The sequence below is a fragment of the Rhinolophus sinicus genome, linkage group LG15 (genome assembly GCF_036562045.2).
Source record: "Rhinolophus sinicus isolate RSC01 linkage group LG15, ASM3656204v1, whole genome shotgun sequence".
Taxonomy (NCBI): domain Eukaryota; kingdom Metazoa; phylum Chordata; class Mammalia; order Chiroptera; family Rhinolophidae; genus Rhinolophus; species Rhinolophus sinicus.
The window spans coordinates 10,750,121-10,767,544 of record NC_133764.1 but is presented as its reverse complement, the minus strand read 5'-3'; the positions used below and the strand labels follow the sequence as shown (position 1 = coordinate 10,767,544).

At 53.1% G+C, this 17,424-nt stretch overlaps 4 protein-coding genes and 3 non-coding genes across 11 annotated transcripts; 6 read left to right on the top strand and 1 right to left on the bottom strand.

Moving 5' to 3' along the window:
• The first annotated feature begins 752 nt into the window (after positions 1–752).
• On the top strand, positions 753–6,731 carry EIF4A1 (eukaryotic translation initiation factor 4A1). 4 transcript variants are annotated; one of them, XM_074320221.1, is made up of 12 exons: positions 753–874; positions 1,389–1,529; positions 2,203–2,251; positions 2,683–2,815; positions 3,196–3,335; positions 4,226–4,394; positions 4,738–4,847; positions 5,058–5,201; positions 5,302–5,439; positions 5,550–5,639; positions 5,886–5,965; positions 6,080–6,731. In XM_074320221.1, exons 1-12 carry the CDS (start codon positions 852–854, stop codon positions 6,222–6,224), a joined length of 1,362 nt encoding a protein of 453 aa, XP_074176322.1. In that variant the 5' UTR covers positions 753–851; the 3' UTR covers positions 6,225–6,731. The 4 variants fall into 4 exon arrangements, with proteins under 4 accessions (XP_074176322.1, XP_074176325.1, XP_074176326.1 ...); XM_074320225.1 differs by having other exon boundaries at positions 836–1,189; XM_074320223.1 differs by having other exon boundaries at positions 838–874; positions 1,389–2,066.
• Positions 2,850–2,985, top strand: LOC141569055 (small nucleolar RNA SNORA48). The gene has a single exon (XR_012492449.1). It is a non-coding gene; the product is annotated as a small nucleolar RNA SNORA48 (small nucleolar RNA).
• On the top strand, positions 4,511–4,649 carry LOC141569067 (small nucleolar RNA SNORD10). Its single transcript, XR_012492461.1, has one exon. It is a non-coding gene; the product is annotated as a small nucleolar RNA SNORD10 (small nucleolar RNA).
• Positions 5,680–5,819, top strand: LOC141569043 (small nucleolar RNA SNORA67). The gene has a single exon (XR_012492437.1). It is a non-coding gene; the product is annotated as a small nucleolar RNA SNORA67 (small nucleolar RNA).
• A 494-nt stretch (positions 6,732–7,225) lies between the features above and the next one.
• CD68 (CD68 molecule) lies at positions 7,226–9,308 on the top strand. Its single transcript, XM_019745076.2, has 6 exons — positions 7,226–7,397; positions 7,472–7,899; positions 8,068–8,187; positions 8,321–8,393; positions 8,502–8,672; positions 8,967–9,308. The coding sequence occupies exons 1-6, from the start codon at positions 7,349–7,351 to the stop codon at positions 9,098–9,100; spliced, it is 975 nt and encodes a 324-aa protein (XP_019600635.2). The 5' UTR covers positions 7,226–7,348; the 3' UTR covers positions 9,101–9,308.
• A 1,808-nt stretch (positions 9,309–11,116) lies between these two features.
• On the top strand, positions 11,117–15,158 carry MPDU1 (mannose-P-dolichol utilization defect 1). Of its 2 annotated transcripts, none has more exons than XM_019745081.2 (7): positions 11,117–11,324; positions 13,020–13,085; positions 13,255–13,387; positions 13,726–13,811; positions 13,942–14,045; positions 14,211–14,321; positions 14,456–15,158. In XM_019745081.2, the coding sequence occupies exons 1-7, from the start codon at positions 11,222–11,224 to the stop codon at positions 14,579–14,581; spliced, it is 729 nt and encodes a 242-aa protein (XP_019600640.1). In that variant the 5' UTR covers positions 11,117–11,221; the 3' UTR covers positions 14,582–15,158. The 2 variants fall into 2 exon arrangements, with proteins under 2 accessions (XP_019600640.1, XP_019600639.1); XM_019745080.2 differs by having other exon boundaries at positions 11,121–11,324; positions 13,927–14,045.
• Positions 15,159–15,198: 40 nt separating this feature from the next.
• On the bottom strand, positions 15,199–17,193 carry SOX15 (SRY-box transcription factor 15). Its single transcript, XM_019745084.2, has 2 exons — positions 16,173–17,193; positions 15,199–15,499 (listed from the first exon to the last, which is right to left on the bottom strand). Exons 1-2 carry the CDS (start codon positions 16,691–16,693, stop codon positions 15,331–15,333), a joined length of 690 nt encoding a protein of 229 aa, XP_019600643.2. The 5' UTR covers positions 16,694–17,193; the 3' UTR covers positions 15,199–15,330.
• Positions 17,194–17,424: the final 231 nt, after the last annotated feature.

Genomic DNA, 17,424 nt, shown 5'->3' with positions numbered 1-17,424 from the left:
GCTTTTCTCCAACAAGTGCTGTTAGCTACCTTTTTATGGGTCTTGAGACTTAAAGGGCCACCTCTCCATCCTGGCTCTGACAGTGCATCATGTCTTAGTCACCTAAAAGAACCCCCCACCCAGGGGAGCAAAGGATGGAAGGAGCGACAGTAGGTTATCCTCAAAAATAAACGAGCTTGAGGGGTACTAAAGTTGGGGAACAGGACACTTAAGGGAGCGGTCCAGGATTCATGACAGGAACCCCAAATGTTCTTAAGCCCAGAAGTTGGTTATTCCTTCCCTCCTCCCTTACTAACCTCCCACCCGCTAGGGTATATGACTCCTGATTCCATCATCCCTGGTATACTTGGAACACATCGGGGCGGTGTCAGATCTGTCTATGCTGGAGAACAAAATAAAATATGGGTCCAGTGGAGACCTGGAGCGGACGTGAAGGGAAGTGGAAGTCCCGGGAGCCCGGAAGTCCCTGGAGGCTGAAACCTCGCCCCCCTTGCATGATAGGGCCTACTAGGCCACATGACTGAGATACTATCGCCTCCGCACGTGTAGGGGTGCAGGGCCCCAAGATGGCTGCCAGACCTCGAGGCCTGACTCTTGTATGTCACTTCCGTACCGGCGAGAAGAGCGGGCACTGCAGCCAATGAGGCCGCGGGGCGGGCCTTCACCTTGATAGGCGTTCAAGTTATCCAATGGTGGCTGAGTGCCAGAGCGCCTACGAACTAACGTCACGCCGAGTTGCCGAGAGCCGGCAGGCGGGGCCGAGGCGGCCAAACCAATGCAATGGCTGGGGCGGGGTCGGGCGCTCTATAAGTTGTCGATGGGCGGGCACTCCGCCCTAGTTTCTAAGGATCATGTCTGCGAGTCAGGATTCCCGGTAAGGAAGGCATTTGCAAGAGATTGGGGCTACTTACCCTGCCGCTCCCTTTCCAGGGCCCCGCGCGGGGGGAAGCTAAGACCCATCGCCCTAGGTTCACCAGTGTTGCGGGGAAACCAAGCCGGGAGGACCGGTCCTAGGGGAAGGAAGGAGGGGGCGGATCCACCGCCGATGCTGCCACCAGGGCCTAGAGGGCGAGGACAGCCCGACTTTTGGGGCCTAGAGTGCGAAGTGCGTTAGGACGCCAGTACGCGGTGCGCGAAGCCCCGGCCCTGAGTGGCGAGACGAGGTCGCGACCTAGCGTGGGAAAGAAAGGTAGAGGTGGCTGGTCCGGTTGCCTCACTGCCGTAGGGCTCGCGCGCGCTCGGAATTCCGGAGGATTCTGGGGCGGTACCACTCGCCAAGGTGGGGGGGGGGAGCTTGGGTCCTCATGTCCAGCCATTTCGTCGCGTCGAGATACGGGTCGGGGAAGAAGAAACCGGCCGTTCAGTGTGCTGGTTTTCTTGGCGGCCAGGACTGAGCGTAACCCGGAGGAGCAGCCGCGTGAGGCGCCAGAAGCCCACCCGGCGCCCGGGTCCATTTTGCCGCACAAGCCGGTCAATTGGCAAACTGCAGATGGGCAGGTCCACTTTTCTTCGGGGGTGAGCGCCCTGAGGTATGGGAGGGCGATGCCATTTCGCGACGGGGGCGGGCTGGATGTGGATTGTTCCGTGGTGGGGGGAGACCCCGCCGGGTGGTCGAGGGAGCGAGCACATGGCGGTCTGAGATGCTCCCCTCCCCCAGTCGGCTTCGCCTCTTTAAGTGTTGTGCAATCTTCCCCCGTGCTAGCTCGGCTGGGGCTCATTGTGCGCGAGGCCGCCACCGCCCGCGGCCTCCCACATCCGGGCACCGCGAGGGGGGTAGATGGGTTGGAGGGAGTGGGGGAGGGCGCGGGCGGAATGACGTGGGGGGAAGGGGATGTCCTACCTTCGATCTGGGAGGTGAAGGGCGGGACTTCCGGCGCGCTGGGGCCACGATGGGAGGTCAGGCCCGGGACACGTGGGCCCAAAGGCAAGCACCACCTCCCGCCCTCGTTAAGTGGGGCGCTGTTCCTCCCAGCTTTTGAGTCTTGTAGGAGGGTTACCCCATCATGTCGGAGCGGCCTGACTTGAGCAGCTCCCTGGATGGGGCAAAGGCCTGACTCAAATGTAAAGTAAGGATTGTCTTCTAGGAACTGGTGGGGGGGGATGGGTCAGGGAGTGAAAACTGATGGCTGGTTGCTGGTAGGAAGAGCTTGGCTGTCAGGATTTCTAATGTGCCTCAGTCAACATTATACTTTAAACCAACAGATCCAGAGACAATGGCCCCGATGGAATGGAACCCGAAGGCGTCATCGAGGTGAGATTGGACCCCTACCATCATTGTCCTTCAACTTTGGGAAGGGCAGTGCTAGGAAAGCAGTGCCCCTGGTTTCTTGGAGTGGTGATTCAGTGACTTGAGATTAAATTAGAACCCAGGCTCCCCAATAGTGAAGCCTTCCTCATAGGAAGGCTTAAACTGTTTTATAGTGATTTGTTTAAAAGGTTTATATTCTTGTGAGGATGTATAAAATGTGTCATTCAAATTGAGTCCTGTCCTAGTACAATCTCCAGTCTCAAAGTTTACAAGTGGAATGGTCCTTACAGTGAATTTCCCAGGCCATGGAGAACCAGCTGGCTTCCTGGAGAGAGGAGAGGTTGTGGGCTCTGAAGCTTTGGTGAAGGCTTACAAGCTCCTGTTTGCTCCAGTGTAGAGGCTCACTTCTACTTTAATTTCTTTGCATTCTACAGAGTAACTGGAATGAGATTGTTGATAGCTTTGATGACATGAACCTCTCGGAGTCCCTGCTCCGTGGCATCTACGCCTATGGTTTTGAGAAGCCCTCTGCCATCCAGCAGCGAGCCATTCTTCCTTGTATCAAGGGTAAGACCCCTCTGTTTTAGAACAAGTTTGGGACTGTCCCTGGCCTGGGTAGAGTGGCACCTGGTTTGGTGGTGCTTATCTCATATCAGCCAGGGACAAAGCAACTCCTTGTTTATCCCAGCTTGGCTTTTGGTCTGTGCCCATGCCTGGTTCATGCCCTGGACACATGAATTGCTAGTTTGATTACAGTAAGGTTGAGTTAACCTCATCTGGCCTCCAGATCTGTTCTCATGGGGGTACTATGTTGTGATGGAGTGAAGGCTGAATCACTTCATGCTTGTCATGTAGCGTTATTGCTCTCATTAAGCAAGGCCTTGAATGTTCCATGATCTCAAAGTGTATTCCCTCTACCACATCAAGTTTTTTCCTGATTTGTTTAGGTTATGATGTGATCGCTCAAGCCCAATCTGGGACTGGAAAAACGGCCACTTTTGCCATATCGATTTTGCAACAGATTGAATTGGATCTAAAAGCCACACAGGCCTTGGTCCTGGCGCCTACTAGAGAGTTGGCGCAGCAGGTGAGAGAGTAGCTTCTTTCCCTTCTTGAAGGACTGATTTAGAAATAATTAGTATAATCCAAAATCAGTGCTCCCCAACCACCACCACCACATTGGAAGAACTGAGGTGTAGGGGGCAGGTGGGTTGGAGGGGAAAGAAATGAGCTAAAGAAAATCAGTTGATGATTTCTAGATCTTTTAAGACTTTCTGGGTTAATTATAAGCGTTTTTCTACCGAAACACAATATGCGTCACTTCCTTCCACCCATTTCCTCAGTCAAATGGGAAAGCTGGGTGGAGCCTGGCTGGCTGGGCAAGTTTGGTGGCTGTTTTATGAACAAAGCCACTGGCAGTGGGCAAAGAGACACCTGATTTGTGGTGTTGCTCTTAGTAAGGCGCAAAGCAGACGTCCAGTCCTTTGTTCTTACTAGCTTGATGGCTGGGTTGGTGGCCAGAGCCATTTCATGCCTGGGGCGTGTAAAATAATGCTGGACTGTTTTCCTGGGTCTTGAAGGGGGAAAGATCGATAGGACTGGTCTCATAAATAGATTATTAATTGAGGCTTGGGGTATCGTTTTAAAATGTTTAAGAGTGAATATGACATAGCTTTTGTGGTACTAGTGCAATAGGATATAGATAAACGTCATTCCACATAAAACTGGTTGCTATGAGGTTGAGTATAAGTGGGTCACATTTGGCTTTCAGAAAGTTAGGGGGTCTAGGATAGTAAGCTACATTGAAATTAGAGGGCTGTTACTGAATTAGTGTGACCTTAGGTACGTCTAACTTGTCTGTTTCTTGCCTGAAAAATGAGTTTTAATAATAGTGAATGTCAGTGTGGAAAGAATAAATACAGTTAAAATGGGATTTGACATAGTGGTAGCTAACGTGAGCACTTTTTCTGGATACAGATACAGAAGGTAGTCATGGCATTAGGAGATTACATGGGTGCCTCCTGCCATGCCTGCATTGGGGGTACTAATGTGCGTGCTGAGGTGCAGAAGCTGCAGATGGAAGCTCCGCATATCATCGTGGGTACCCCAGGCCGTGTGTTTGATATGCTTAACCGGAGATACCTGTGTGAGTATCTCAGAGTTCTAGTCCTCTGGGTCACTTCCCTCTTCTACATGCTTTCCCAGTCTTTCCACTTGACCACAATCTTCCCAGTGAGGCTAGTTTTCCCCCCTAAAAGAGTTGCTCTGTGATGAACCCCATGCGTGTCATCTGAGCCTGGCTTCCCTGTCTCGGCCCAGGTAGTGTTCTACTTCCCAGGGCTGTTGTCTGGACTGGCAGGGGGGCTCCCAGGCAAAGGATAAATCTTTGATTTCTGAGAGCACACTACCTGTCTCTTCCTGGTTCTTTATTGGGAAAATTAAGTATGTTTCCCTACTTCCTGTTGATATTTTTTTCTTTTTTTTTGTAGCTCCCAAATACATCAAGATGTTTGTATTGGATGAAGCTGATGAAATGTTAAGCCGTGGGTTCAAGGACCAGATCTATGACATATTCCAAAAGCTCAACAGCAACACCCAGGTGAGAAGTTTAGTCTTGGCTGTGTAGCTGATCCTTTGTGGACCGGCGTCGTTAGGGTAACAGAAGAGCAATGTTAAATGCCAGAGGAAGCATAAAGAATCCCAGTCTTTGCTTAAGGCTTTTTTTGTATTAGTTTCTGTTTTAGGTGGTCACCTAGGGACGGTGGCATGGAGTATCTCCTGTCCTGAGGTTGCCCTTTTTTCCCATTAGGTGGTTTTGCTGTCGGCCACAATGCCTTCCGATGTGCTTGAGGTGACCAAGAAGTTTATGAGGGATCCCATTCGGATTCTTGTCAAGAAGGAAGAGTTGACCTTGGAGGGTATCCGCCAGTTCTACATCAATGTGGAACGAGAGGTGGGGCCCAGTGCAGGAGGCGGGCCTGGTAGTAAGTCCTTGGGTATAGCCCCTGACTGATGTTTTTTTTCCACCCCCCCCCTGCACCCCTCCCCCCCAGGAGTGGAAGCTGGACACACTGTGTGACTTGTATGAAACCCTCACCATCACCCAGGCAGTCATCTTCATCAACACTCGGAGAAAGGTCGATTGGCTCACTGAGAAGATGCATGCCCGAGACTTCACTGTCTCTGCCATGGTGCGTTCTCACCCCACCCCGGTGTTACAAGCGGTATGGATGTGTCGTGTCCTACTTACAGCCAGTTCTCAGAACCAATGTGACTTACACCCTTCTATTTCCTTTTCTAGCACGGAGATATGGACCAAAAGGAACGGGATGTAATCATGAGGGAGTTCCGCTCTGGCTCCAGCAGAGTACTGATTACCACTGACCTGCTGGTGAGTGGGGGGAATTTATTTGGAGAAAACGGGAGGGATAAACCAAGGTGATTCCCTCTCCAAGGGGCCTACTAGTGCCCCTCTTCAGGAAAGTAGCAACTTGGAATAAAATCTGGCATGCCTCAGGTTTTCAGGGGAGAGTCAAATGTGAATTTCCTTTGTCTTTGGCTGCCGACATAAGTCCCAAGTTCCTTTTGGATAGATAGTGTCTCAGTTGTGCTGAAGCTGTCGTCTTTCTTGCCATAGGCCAGAGGCATTGATGTGCAGCAGGTTTCTTTAGTCATCAACTATGACCTTCCCACCAACAGGGAAAACTATATCCACAGGTGAGTATACTCACGCAACCCCTCCCTTATGCCCAATCCTGGGCTGAAACTTCTGTGTGTTTTTTTTTTTGTGTCCCGCATCCTCATGTATCCTAAGGTGTCCTTGTTTTCCAGAATCGGTCGTGGTGGACGTTTTGGCCGTAAGGGTGTGGCTATTAACATGGTGACAGAAGAAGACAAGAGGACTCTTCGAGATATTGAGACCTTCTACAACACTTCCATTGAGGAAATGCCTCTCAATGTTGCTGACCTCATCTGAGAGGGGCTGGCCTGCCACCTCATGCCAGCCAGGGTTCAGTCCTTGGGCTGAGGAGCAGGAGGGGGGAGGGATGGGAGCCAAGGGATGGACATCTTGTCATTTTTTTTTCTTTTTTTTTTCTTTGAATAAATGTCACTTTTTGAGGCAAAGAAGGAACCGTGGACATTTTAGATACCCTTTTCTTTGGGGTAGGCTCTTGCCCCAGGCGCCGTCTCTTCTCCCAGAAACACTAATCCATTTCCCTAGTCAATCTCCAAACCCCAGAGGTTCTTCCCACCCCAGCCAAATTCCTCTGAAAATGATTCAAGGGGGCTATAATATCACTCAACCTCATTTGCTGGACCAAATCAGGAGGAAGAACCCCTGAGTTAGGTGGCCCAGGGGATTGTCCCCAGGTGGGGGGAGCAGGGGAGAAAAAATGGTAGCCATTTTTACATTGTTTTGTATAGTATTTATTGATTCAGGAAACAAACACAAAATTCTGAATAAAATGACTTGGAAACTGCCTGTTTGGGCTTTTCATTTCTTTCTTCCCCTTCCCTCCCACCTGCAAAGGAGTGTACCTCCCCTCCCCCAGCTAACATTTACCCATTTGTTAACATTACTTTGGTAACCACAATGGTCATATTAAGTGGATAGAGTGACCCTTCTGTAAAGGGTTAGGCAATCACCATCACAAGTATCTCATGTGTCTCAGCTAAGAGGAAGTGACAGAGGGGGGGAAAGTGGTAACTTGATTTTCCATCTTACTGAGTTCATTTTTTCTCTAGAAACAGACTGCTGTTTCTCAACTGGTTCTATACCACCAAGTTTTGCTAAAGAAGACCAATGGGTCTGGGTCCCCAAGGATCAACTGTTCTAAAACTCCCAACTCATTCTGCCCACGTGACTTGATCCTGACCACTCCCACTTATGTGAAGCTAGGGCCAATCATCTAATGACAATTTTAATGACTAAGAGATTGGTGGCCGGGGTTGAGGTGCCTGAGTCAGGTTGGGGGGGTAAGGTTATGTTACAGGAAGTCAAGGACTTTCGTTTCCTCTTCCAAAAGAAGGCAGGGAATAGGATTAACTGAGCAAGCAGCTAGGACACAACCCACTTGGTCTCGGCGAGGCTGGTCTGCCATGAAGCTCGTTGTACTTTTCTCCGGGGCCTTGTTGGGGCTACTAGCAGGTAAGACTGAAGGGGAGAGCCCCTGGGAAGAAACCTGCCCCTGGGTTGCTAACCATTCTTTCCTCTGCTGAAAGCTCAGGAAACGGGGAATGAGTGGCCTCATAAAAAATCGGCCACTCTGCTGCCATCCTTCACGGTGACACCTACAGCTACAGAAAGCACAAGAAGCATGGAAACAACCAGCCCCAGTACTACCGGGAGCCAGAGAACCACTACCATAGGCACCACCAGCCACGAATCCACAACAGCCACTCACAGTCCCATCACCACCACCAGCCATGGCAACGCCACAGTTCATCCGACAAGCAATAGCACGGCCAGCAGCCCAGGACCCTTGACCAGTCCCCCCCACCCAGGACCACCTCCACCCTCTCCAAGTCCTAGCCCAGGCTCCAAGGCCGCTATAGGAGATTACACTTGGACTAATGGTTCCCAGCCCTGTGCCCACCTCCAAGCCCAGATTCAGATTCGAATTCTGTACCCAACCCAGGGTGGAGGACAGGTAAACCTGAAAGACAGTAAGACATGAGAAGGGGGTGAGACTGCCTGCTATGGTTCAGAAGGGAAGAAGGAAGAGAAGGGACAAGTAACGGTGGGGATGAAAGGAACAAGGCACCTTGGATGGCATAGCTGTGTAGCCTTGTGACCCTCTCATCTTTAACTTCCACAGGCCTGGGGCATCTCTGTACTGAATCCCAACAAAACCAAGGCCCAGGGGGACTGTGAGGGTGCCCATCCCCACTTGCTTCTCTCATTCCCCTATGGACAGCTCAGCTTTGGATTCCAGCAGGTACCGCACCCTCATCCCTCACTCTCATCCTCCAAGTACCCGCTCCCTACCCATCCCTTGCCACACTGCTTATTCTGTGGACATGGATACTACTCTCCCCTGCTGCCCTGAGCCTTCCTGGTCACCTCCCCAGGAGCCACTGCAGAGCACTGTCTACCTGAACTCTATGGCTGTGGAGTACAATGTGTCCTTCCCGCACGCAGCACGTGAGTAACCTTCCCTTTCTCATCACTTGCACTGGACTCCTGAAGGAGGACCAAAGCTTGGGGGGTGGGAGACATGGATGCGGAGCTCACCCTAACTCACTCTTTTAGAGTGGACGTTCTCCGTTCAGAATGCATCCCTTCGAGAACTCCAAGCCCCACTGGGCCAGAGCTTCAGTTGCAGAAATGCGAGCATCATTCTTTCACCAGCTTTCCACCTCGACCTGCTCTTCCTGAAGCTACAAGCTGTTCGGCTGCCCACTACAGGGACCTTTGGGCCAAGTAAGACCTACTCCTTCCTTCCTAGAACTCTCCCACGGCACTGAAAACCCCTACGCCGGGCCTATAAACTTCCTTCTTACATCTAAAAATGTCCTCCCTCTTCAGACTTGTCCGTTATAGGACAGCTGTCCTCCCCTGCTCTACAAGGCTGCCCATTCTCCCCTTTCATTTACGGTTATCTAAGTGACCTCCTTACCAAGCTCCTACTTCCTAATGTCCCCCCCACATTCCTTCCCCCCACCTTTGTCCCAGCCACCACCATTGTGATGCCTACTTGCCCTATCTTTCTGCCAGGTTTCTCCTGTCCCAGTGACCAATCCATCTTGCTGCCTCTCATCATCGGCCTGATTGCCCTTGGCCTTCTCGCCGTGGTGCTTGTTATCTTCTGCATCTGCCGGAGACGCCCACCCACTTACCAGCCCCTCTGAGCATTTGTCCCAACACCCAGGGCACCAGGGGATGCCCTCATTTCTGACCACTCAACTGACTCAGAGACAGTTATCTTCTTTCCCTCTCTGTAGTAAAAAACAAAAGTAGATAATGTAATTGGGAGGGATGAGGGGAGATGTTTATTAAATGTGACAGATTCCCTGCCCCCACTCCCAGTGGGAGAAGAGTAAAACCTACTCAAATTTGTCTTTGGTTTTCTTTGTCTTTACTGCCAGGATTAAAAGCCGTGAGTTTCTTGTCACAACGCTTTCTGTGCCTTCCATGGTTGAGTGTCAGGGAGCCAGCAACAGCCGGTGAGGAGGGATGCAAATGTCACTGTGTGACCAAATACCCTCAGGAGTTCATCCCCCAAAGTCTGGCACAGCTGGTGTTGAATCTGCCTTGTTTCCCTTCCTCATTCTGGGGTCCCTGGCTGCTCCAGTTCCCCGTACCCTCCAACCCAGTGGAGCCACCCATCCCGGCGGCCTTCTTCCTGACCCTGATATACAATTACAGGTGAAGCAGGCAGCAGTAGCAATGAGTGTGGGTGGGAAGGTCACACCTGTGTCATTTAGTTTCCAAAGGCTGTGCCAGTGGCTCTTTAGCAACAAAAATGCCTGTCCTGCCTACCATGTCCACGGCTGGCTGAACAGCCTGATTAAACCCTGCCGCACCTGGGATGCTCCTATCTCACCTGCAAAAGGGTTTCATCAACAATGGGACAGTGGGAACTCTGACCTCCAGATAGTCACCCTCTGCTCCTGGGACCATACCTCCAGCCTGTGTCACCCATGGGACCAACCCTGATGTCCTCAGTGGTGGTGTACTTAGTGGTAGTCAGTGGCACCCGCAGGGCAGCCTATGTCCAGATCCTACCAAAGGGCTGCCAGCCAGCCAGTCTGCACTACCTCTGACTGCCACTCCCGCCCTTTACAGGCCATGGTGCAATCACTGGGGGCCAAAATGGAGCCCTCCCAGTTGTAAGAGCCACACAAGGCTATAGAAAGCAGTCACTGGGACGTGCAGACCCACCCCACTGAGGGCAGCCTGGACGTGGCAGGGCCCCAGCAGCCCCACCACCCCCTCAGGCATCCCTATGACCTTGCAGACTGTGGCACGAGGCACCAAAGGGCTGCAAGGCAGCACAGTACTTGCAGCAGGTGCCGCGCTGCCAAAGCATGATGGCCAGGTCCACCTCCACAGGGGACTGCAGTTGGTGTCCCAGCGCTGGGTAAGAGAGGGCACAGCTCCCACCGGTTAGGGTAGTCCAAGGTGCCCTTTCCCAAGAGGAGCTGCTGGGCTCACTTAAGCCTTGCTTAAGTCCGTGTTCAGCAAGTGGTCAAAGGCGGCAGAGGAGCAGGCCCTGGCCCAGACGTGGCGCCCTCAGGCCAGTGGGGTGGGAGGGAACCCAGGGTGGCCCTGTCTGTGCTCCAGGGACGGGCTGGGCCCCAGAGGGGGCTGGGGTGGCTGTCCTCCATTGAAACTGGTCTCACCTTCCCCACTTCCTCCTCTTCTGCTTGTTTGTCCCGGCCCAGCAGTTGCTGGCACACCCATCCGCCAAATCCTAGGCATAGCAGAGGAGGGAGAAGCATGGGCCCTGCCCACAGCCTGGGACCCATGTTAGGCCGTATGGCACAAATGTCCTGTTCCCGCCCATGCCATTTCCTCTGGAGAAGCAGAGACAACAGGAGTTGGAGAGCTACAGCGCCCCCATCCAACTCCATTTTGGAGACTCACGCTTCTTCTTTCTTAACTTCGAACAATGTAAAGTCAGCTGGGAGAAGACAAGATGGCGCCTAGCAGAAGCAGAGAAAAGCCGGATAAATCTTGCTTCCAAACTGGAAGAGTAAACAAAGGCGCGAAAGATGGAACTGCGCAGGCGTACAGCTTTGGCACGCTTTAAAATTCGAACAGCAGACAGGGTGCGTCCAAAACACGGTCTCTGGACGAGACCTATCTTACGCTACGGAAGATGAGATGGCGGTAGCGTAGGAAAGAGCGGGGAACATGGGGCGGTCCAATTTAGTCGCGGGAAGACGAGAGGCGGAATGCCCTGAACGCGCATGCGCACCGTAAGTCAATGACGGTCTGGAGAGACTGGCGGAAGCTATCTTTGCAACATGGCGGCCGAGGCTGACGGGCCGATCAAACGGGTGCTGGTTCCGATTCTTTTACCTGAGAAATGCTACGACCAAATTTTCGTCCAGTGGGACTTGCTTCACGGTGAGTTTTATTCGGCATCCAGTCAAAGTTCTGCTAGTGAGCCCTCGGGCGATAAGTGGGGCGTGATGCGGCCTAAGGGACCGCGGTGACTACTGCACACTGTCCTGAGCGGAAGTTACTTCTGAGCGGGGCGGAAGTGTCTCGCGCTCCGTAGAGGGAGGACGCCATTTTTTAACGAGTGGGAGTCGCCCGGTGAAAGTAATTCTTTGTGAAATTTATGCTTTAGCGACAAATAAAAGGCCAAAAGACTCAAATTTTACAAAACAGGGTTAAAATATGAACAAAGAGTTCCAACCTTTAGGAGGTCGCTATACCTTCAGGAGCAAAGTTAAACTTGATTACAAGCCTAATGAATCCAGGCCGTCAGCGGCACCCCCAAAGGCTCCTGTTATTATGATGGCTTTCATTCCAGCCTCCACGTTTGCTCATGGTCTAATTTTGGAATAACTTGCCTATCTTCCTCTTCATACGAGGCAACTCCACAACAAGGCCCACTTTAGACATCACACCCTTTGCGAAGCTTTCCCAGTCTGCCCCCGTCAGTTCATGTTACTCCACTGTGCTCCTGGAACACTTTGTGTTAACCACATTCATGATCCTTGAGAATCTGACTGCCACTGGGCCAGGCACCTTGGGGAGAAAATGAAGGGTAGTAGAGCCAGGGATAATGGGTTCAGGAATGAATATGCAGGAGACCTGTCCTTGAAGAGAGAAGACGTGTAAAGGGATCACCTAGTTGCTCAGTGGCAGGGAATAAAGGATCTGAGGACTCTTGGGCATTGTTCAGCTTTATACAGGGAGCAGTGGCGAGAAGTCAGACCAAGGAGTTTAGAAGTAATCTTCAGAGAATAGAAGATTGAGTCAGAGGGACGGAATGGTAAAAGCTGTTTTGGAAAGTCACCTGGTCTGAATATGATTTGCAGCATCAAGGACCAGGCCTTTTTCACTTGCCTCCAGACAACACAAGGCTTTTTATTTTTTTAAGTTTTTTTTTTTTAATTGGGGAAGGGGAACAGGACTTTATTGGGGAACAGTGTGTACTTCCAGGCCTTTTTCCCAAGTCAAGTTGTTGTCCTTTCAATCTTAGTTGTGGAGGGTGCAGCTCAGCTCCAGGTCCAGTTGCCGTTGCTAGTTACAGGGGGCGCAGCCCACCATCGCTTGCAGGAGTCGAACCGGCAACCTTGTGGTTGAGAGCCCGTGCTCCAACCAACTGAGCCTTCGGGGAGGCAGCTCAGCTCAAGGTGCCGTGTTCAATCTTAGTTGCAGGGGGCACTGCCCACCATCCCTGCAGGACTCAAGGAATTGAACTGACAACCTTGTGGTTGAGAGCCCACTGGCCCATGTGGGAATTGAACCGGCAGCCTTTGGAGTTAGGAGCGTGGAGCTCTAATCGCCTGAGCCACCGGACTAGCCCAACACAAGGCTTTTTTGTTTGGGTAGTCAAAGTCTTAGCAGCGGCAGTCCACAGTAGTGCTTTAAAGTAAATTCTTTTTTCTTTAAGGAGGGCACAGCTCACAGTGGCCCATGTGGGGATCGAACTGCAATCTTGGTGTTATTAGCACCAAGCTCTAACCAACTGAGCTAACCGGCCACCCCAACACACTGCTTTAAGCCTGTAGGCCTGGACTGCTTCCTGAAAGCCCTGGCCTGGGTTCCAAAGGTCTCCTCTCTGCTTGTCCCTTTTTCTCTTCTCAGTCCCCTGCCTCAAGATTCTCCTCAGCAAAGGCCTGGGGCTGGGCATTGTAGCTGGGTCACTTCTGGGTATGTATTTTATTTTCCTTTCCTGCCGTTGGGATGGGGGTGAAGCGCTAAATGCCACAAGCTAATGGGTCCCTTAACTAGAAGTGGGGTTAACATGCTTCCCAGTAGCGGGTGTGTTCGACTCCCAAGGGATATCAGTTTCTCAAAACTGACCTCATTCTTTCTCCAGTAAAATTGCCCCAGGTGTTTAAAATCCTTGGAGCCAAGAGTGCCGAAGGGCTGAGCCTCCAGTCAGTAATGCTGGAACTAGTGGCATTGACTGGGACCATGGTCTACAGCGTCATCAACAACTTCCCCTTCAGGTGAGGGGCTTGCCCTTTATCTCCAAGGGTAAGTGCCCACAAGTCTGATGGGGTTAGTGTGAGGGAGGTAAAAGGGCAGGAAAAGCTTAAGCCCTTCTGGAAGTCTAGCCATCATCTATGGAGGTGATAAGAGGAGAAGGTGAGCATTCCACGAGTGCCCGGGATCCACAGTGAGTAGGTCAGAAGTGGGGAGTGCTGGGAGGCAGGAGGTAAGGGATCAGTAGAGCTGTGGAGGACAGGGAGTAATCAAAGAATTGTGTCCCCAGATGGACGGGCCATGGAGGCTTTCCCTGCCTTTCCAGGCCCACTTGTCTTCCTCCCAACTCTTAACTCTGCAGCTCTTGGGGTGAAGCCCTGTTCCTGATGCTCCAGACAGTCACCATCTGCTTCCTGGTCCTGCACTACAGAGGACAGACTGTGAAAGGTGCTGGGGATTTAGACCAGGCTGTGGCTCTTGGGAGCCCTGCTGGGAATTCAGGCCTAGGGAAGCCAGAGGACTCCAGAGGTTGATGAGGACTCCTTGTCTCCCTGACCCCAAGGTGTCGCTTTCCTAGCGTGTTATGCCCTGGTCCTGCTGGTGCTGCTTTCACCACTGACGCCCAAGGCTGTAGTCACCCTGCTCCAGGCCTCCAATGTGCCTGCTGTGGTGATGGGGAAGGTTGGTACTGGGAGCAAAGGAAAAAAATGTTGGGAGGGGGTGTTTGGGGAGGGTCAAAGTAGAAGCTTGGTGTGGGGTGTTGGACTAAGGGGAATGTGGGAATCTGTCATGGAAACATGGTAAGAATTCAAATGACAGAACAAAGGGTCTCAACTCCCCCTATAGCTGCTCCAGGCAGCCACCAATTACCACAACGGACACACCGGCCAGCTCTCAGCCATCACAGTCTTTTTGCTCTTTGGGGGCTCCCTGGCGCGAATCTTCACTTCCATTCAGGTGAGTGCACATTCTTCCCTCTAGAGGGCATTAAAATCTCATCTTACCTGTCCCAGTTGAGGATTCAACTGCCTCCTCTGGAAGCTTTTTTGGGGCTTGGCTGAAGAGTGACCCTAGCTCTGTCTCACATCCAGGAAACTGGAGACCTCCTCATGGCTGGAACCTTTGTGGTCGCTTCTCTCTGCAACGGCCTCATTGCCGCCCAGCTTCTCTTCTACTGGAATGCAAAGGCACCCCACAAGAAGAAAAAGGAGCAGTAGGGCTGCGTTGGCGCCTAGAATCCATTCAGCGTTTCCCTTCATCTACCCAACCTCAGGGTCCTTCCCGTCTCCACCAGTCTGCTGGTGTGACTTAATCATTCCCCGTTCCTCTGTAGCTGCAACTTGAGCCAGGGTTTGTTTTTAGTGGAAATGTATAGTTGGTGGACCCAGATCCTTAAAAAAGGATATGGGCATATTTTCAGGCTCACATTTTGACATTGTGTGCTGTCCTGTGTATACATTAACTCATTTAATCATTTGATTCCTCTGTTACTAATTTCCAGCTACTTACCTATTGTGGGCAAAAGTCTTGCCTTGTCCCCCACCCCCATCTCCCACTTCTTAAGAGGACAGCCCGGACAGTGGAAAGGACTAGGGGCTTATGCCTGCCCGGCACTGTCTCCTGGACCCCAGTGCTGGGTGGGGGGAGGAGGACGGAGAATGACTCAAGCAGGGCCCCAGGGTGGGGTGAGGAGGTTCCTGCACTGGCAGGTCCAGGCGGAAGGGAGTGGAGACCGTGCTGGTTCCTGCTGCAGAGAGGGGGAACAGATGGGGCAATAAAGACTCAGAGACATGGTTTAATTGTACAAAACCGTGTTCGTCCTACAAAACAAATGTGTTGCTCCCTCTGGCCTTGGAGGGGGAGGGGGTGGAAAGCACAGGCCTCCAACAGTGCCAAAGGAATTTGCAGTGGTTCTGAGTGAAAAAGGAGGTTGGAGCCCTTCCTGGGAGGTCCATGTCCATGGCGGTTAGAGGTGAGCTAGGGGCATCGGGGCCCCAGAAAGAGAAGGGTTGTATGGAGTGGGAGATCCTGGGGGTGGGTAAGGGTTATAAGGGGGGAGCAGCTCCCCCTGGAGCCTAGGGTTACTCTGATGGAGGGAGCACGGTGAGGGGGCCTCCGGTTTACTGTGGGAAGAGCTGCAAAGAGAGAAACCGGGGTTAGAGCGTGCTTCCCTGTGTTGGAGGTGCCAGGCAGGGTCCCCAACACCCATGTGAGGGCAGGTCTGACTAGTTCGTGGGCAGACAGGTGGAACCTACCCATCCCTGGCTATCTGGGCCCCACTGGGTACCACAGGTCCAGAACCAGAACCCAGGCTGGCTTAGAGCAGCGCAGCCTTGTTGGGGCAGGCTTAACAGTGAGCTTGTGTGCTGCGTGCCTGTTTTCCAAAATTTCCTCTTTTGGGGCAGCAGGCCAGAAAGGGGCAGAGTTGGGCTTGGCCTCTCCTTGCCCCGGAGGCTGGGAGAGGAAGCTGGGTCACACCAGGGCCAGAATGGGGGTGGGAGGAGACAGGAAATCCAGGTAGGTAACGATCAACATCCAAGGGGCTGTGGTCTTGCCCCTGCAGGGCTGCTGCTGCCAGGCTGAAATGAGAATTCCTCTAGGAAAACCCTCCTTCCCGACCCTTCACAAGGCGCTGTAGTGGAGGGGGTGGTACTCTCCAAAACCTCAACTGCAACCCACAAACTCCCAGGAGTGGCCTCTTGCTTGGGTGGGCTCGGCCCCTGCCAGCAGGATATCTGGTATCCGCCCCGCCCAAGCTTCAGGAGGGGGACAGTGTCTCCTTCCTCACCCCGCTCCCTAGTCACTCACCTGTAACCGCCAGGCAGGTAGACTGTCGAATAGTTGGGGGGCTGGTACCCAAAGCCTCTGCCTCCCTGAGTGGTCGCGTACCCGGGTCCCCAGGCCGGCCCGCCGCCGCTTCCCTGGCCGAAGTGGAGCGGCCCGGCGCCCGCGTTCTTGGTCTTGCGCCGAGGCCGGTACTTGTAGTCCGGGTAGTCGCGGAGGTGCCGGGCCCGCAGCCGTTTGGCCTCCTCTACGAAGGGCCGCTTCTCGTCCTCACCCAGCAGCTTCCACTGCGCGCCCAGGCGCTTGGATATCTCCGAGTTGTGCATCTTTGGGTTTTGCTGCGCCATCTGGCGGCGCTGAGCGGAGCTCCACACCATGAACGCGTTCATGGGCCGCTTCACCTTCTCCAAAGGAAGGCCCCCGGAGACCACAGGGCTCCCAGCGCTTTCCCGCTCCTGGGAGTTCGAGGACGAGGAGGCAGGGGCCGTGGGAGCGGAAGGTTCCAGGCTCCAGGCCTGGTCGTGTGAGGGGCCGGGTAGCGCCATGGGGGTGGAGGGAAGCCTTAAGAGGGCGCCTACACACCCCTCCAAAGCGACACGTTGATCCCCAAACCCAGTATCCTTAAAATAGAAATGTCTTCCTAGTCTGGAGTCGTTCCAGGGAAACTCGTGTCTTTGAAAAGTATATATCGTGTCCAACTTCAGCCCTTCCTTATGCTGGAGCCCCGGCTCCCTACCAAGCCGGCAGCTTTGGGCGAGTCCAGAGCAAAATCCGCTGTCTGGTACCCGGTACAAGACAGGTTGCGCTCTCCTTGCCTTGTTGCCCAGACCCAGTCCGGCTTGCCCTACCTGCGGCTGGCTCCCGGCCGGGTGCTCGGTGGAGGTGGTCAGCTTCGCGCTCAGTCTCTGGAGTGTCGCAGCTGCTGGGCGGCGCACCCCAGGTGCCACAGCACTCACACCGGGCCTCAGCGTCTGCGGCTGGCGGGTGGGCCAGGCCCAGGAACAACTTTTAACGACTGACTCCTCCCCTCTCCCTCCCAGCGGACCGCACCTACAGAAGAGCGCCAACATCCCCCTCCCTTAGGCAGACCCAGGTGTCACGTTCTTCCCAGCCCCCAACACCCCTTCAGGGTACCACGCCCCCTCCCCACCCAGGACCCAGCAATCAGGACTTCCAGCCCCCATAGCTCTGCACGTCTTCCCCTCCCTTTTTAAATGTTGCTAATTTAAAGTCAATTCCTTTGCACAATGGGATTAAGCACAGGGAATCAAACGCC

Bases quoted from the DNA above. Each gene is read 5' to 3' on its own strand.
- CD68 (XM_019745076.2), top strand. From the start codon at position 7,349: ATGAAGCTCGTTGTACTTTTCTCCGGGGCCTTGTTGGGGCTACTAGCA. The intron at 7,900-8,067 runs GTAAACCTGAAA...TAACTTCCACAG, and splicing joins CAACCCAGGGTGGAGGACAG to GCCTGGGGCATCTCTGTACT. The intron at 8,188-8,320 runs GTACCGCACCCT...TCACCTCCCCAG, and splicing joins TCAGCTTTGGATTCCAGCAG to GAGCCACTGCAGAGCACTGT.
- MPDU1 (XM_019745080.2), top strand. From the start codon at position 11,222: ATGGCGGCCGAGGCTGACGGGCCGATCAAACGGGTGCTGGTTCCGATT. The intron at 13,388-13,725 runs GTGAGGGGCTTG...TTAACTCTGCAG, and splicing joins ATCAACAACTTCCCCTTCAG to CTCTTGGGGTGAAGCCCTGT. The intron at 13,812-13,926 runs GTGCTGGGGATT...CCTGACCCCAAG, and splicing joins CAGAGGACAGACTGTGAAAG to GTGTCGCTTTCCTAGCGTGT.
- SOX15 (XM_019745084.2), bottom strand. From the start codon at position 16,693: ATGGCGCTACCCGGCCCCTCACACGACCAGGCCTGGAGCCTGGAACCT. The intron at 15,500-16,172 runs GTGAGTGACTAG...CTCTCTTTGCAG, and splicing joins TACCTGCCTGGCGGTTACAG to CTCTTCCCACAGTAAACCGG.
- EIF4A1 (XM_074320221.1), top strand. From the start codon at position 852: ATGTCTGCGAGTCAGGATTCCCG. The intron at 1,530-2,202 runs GTATGGGAGGGC...TTAAACCAACAG, and splicing joins TCGGGGGTGAGCGCCCTGAG to ATCCAGAGACAATGGCCCCG. The intron at 3,336-4,225 runs GTGAGAGAGTAG...TTCTGGATACAG, and splicing joins CTAGAGAGTTGGCGCAGCAG to ATACAGAAGGTAGTCATGGC.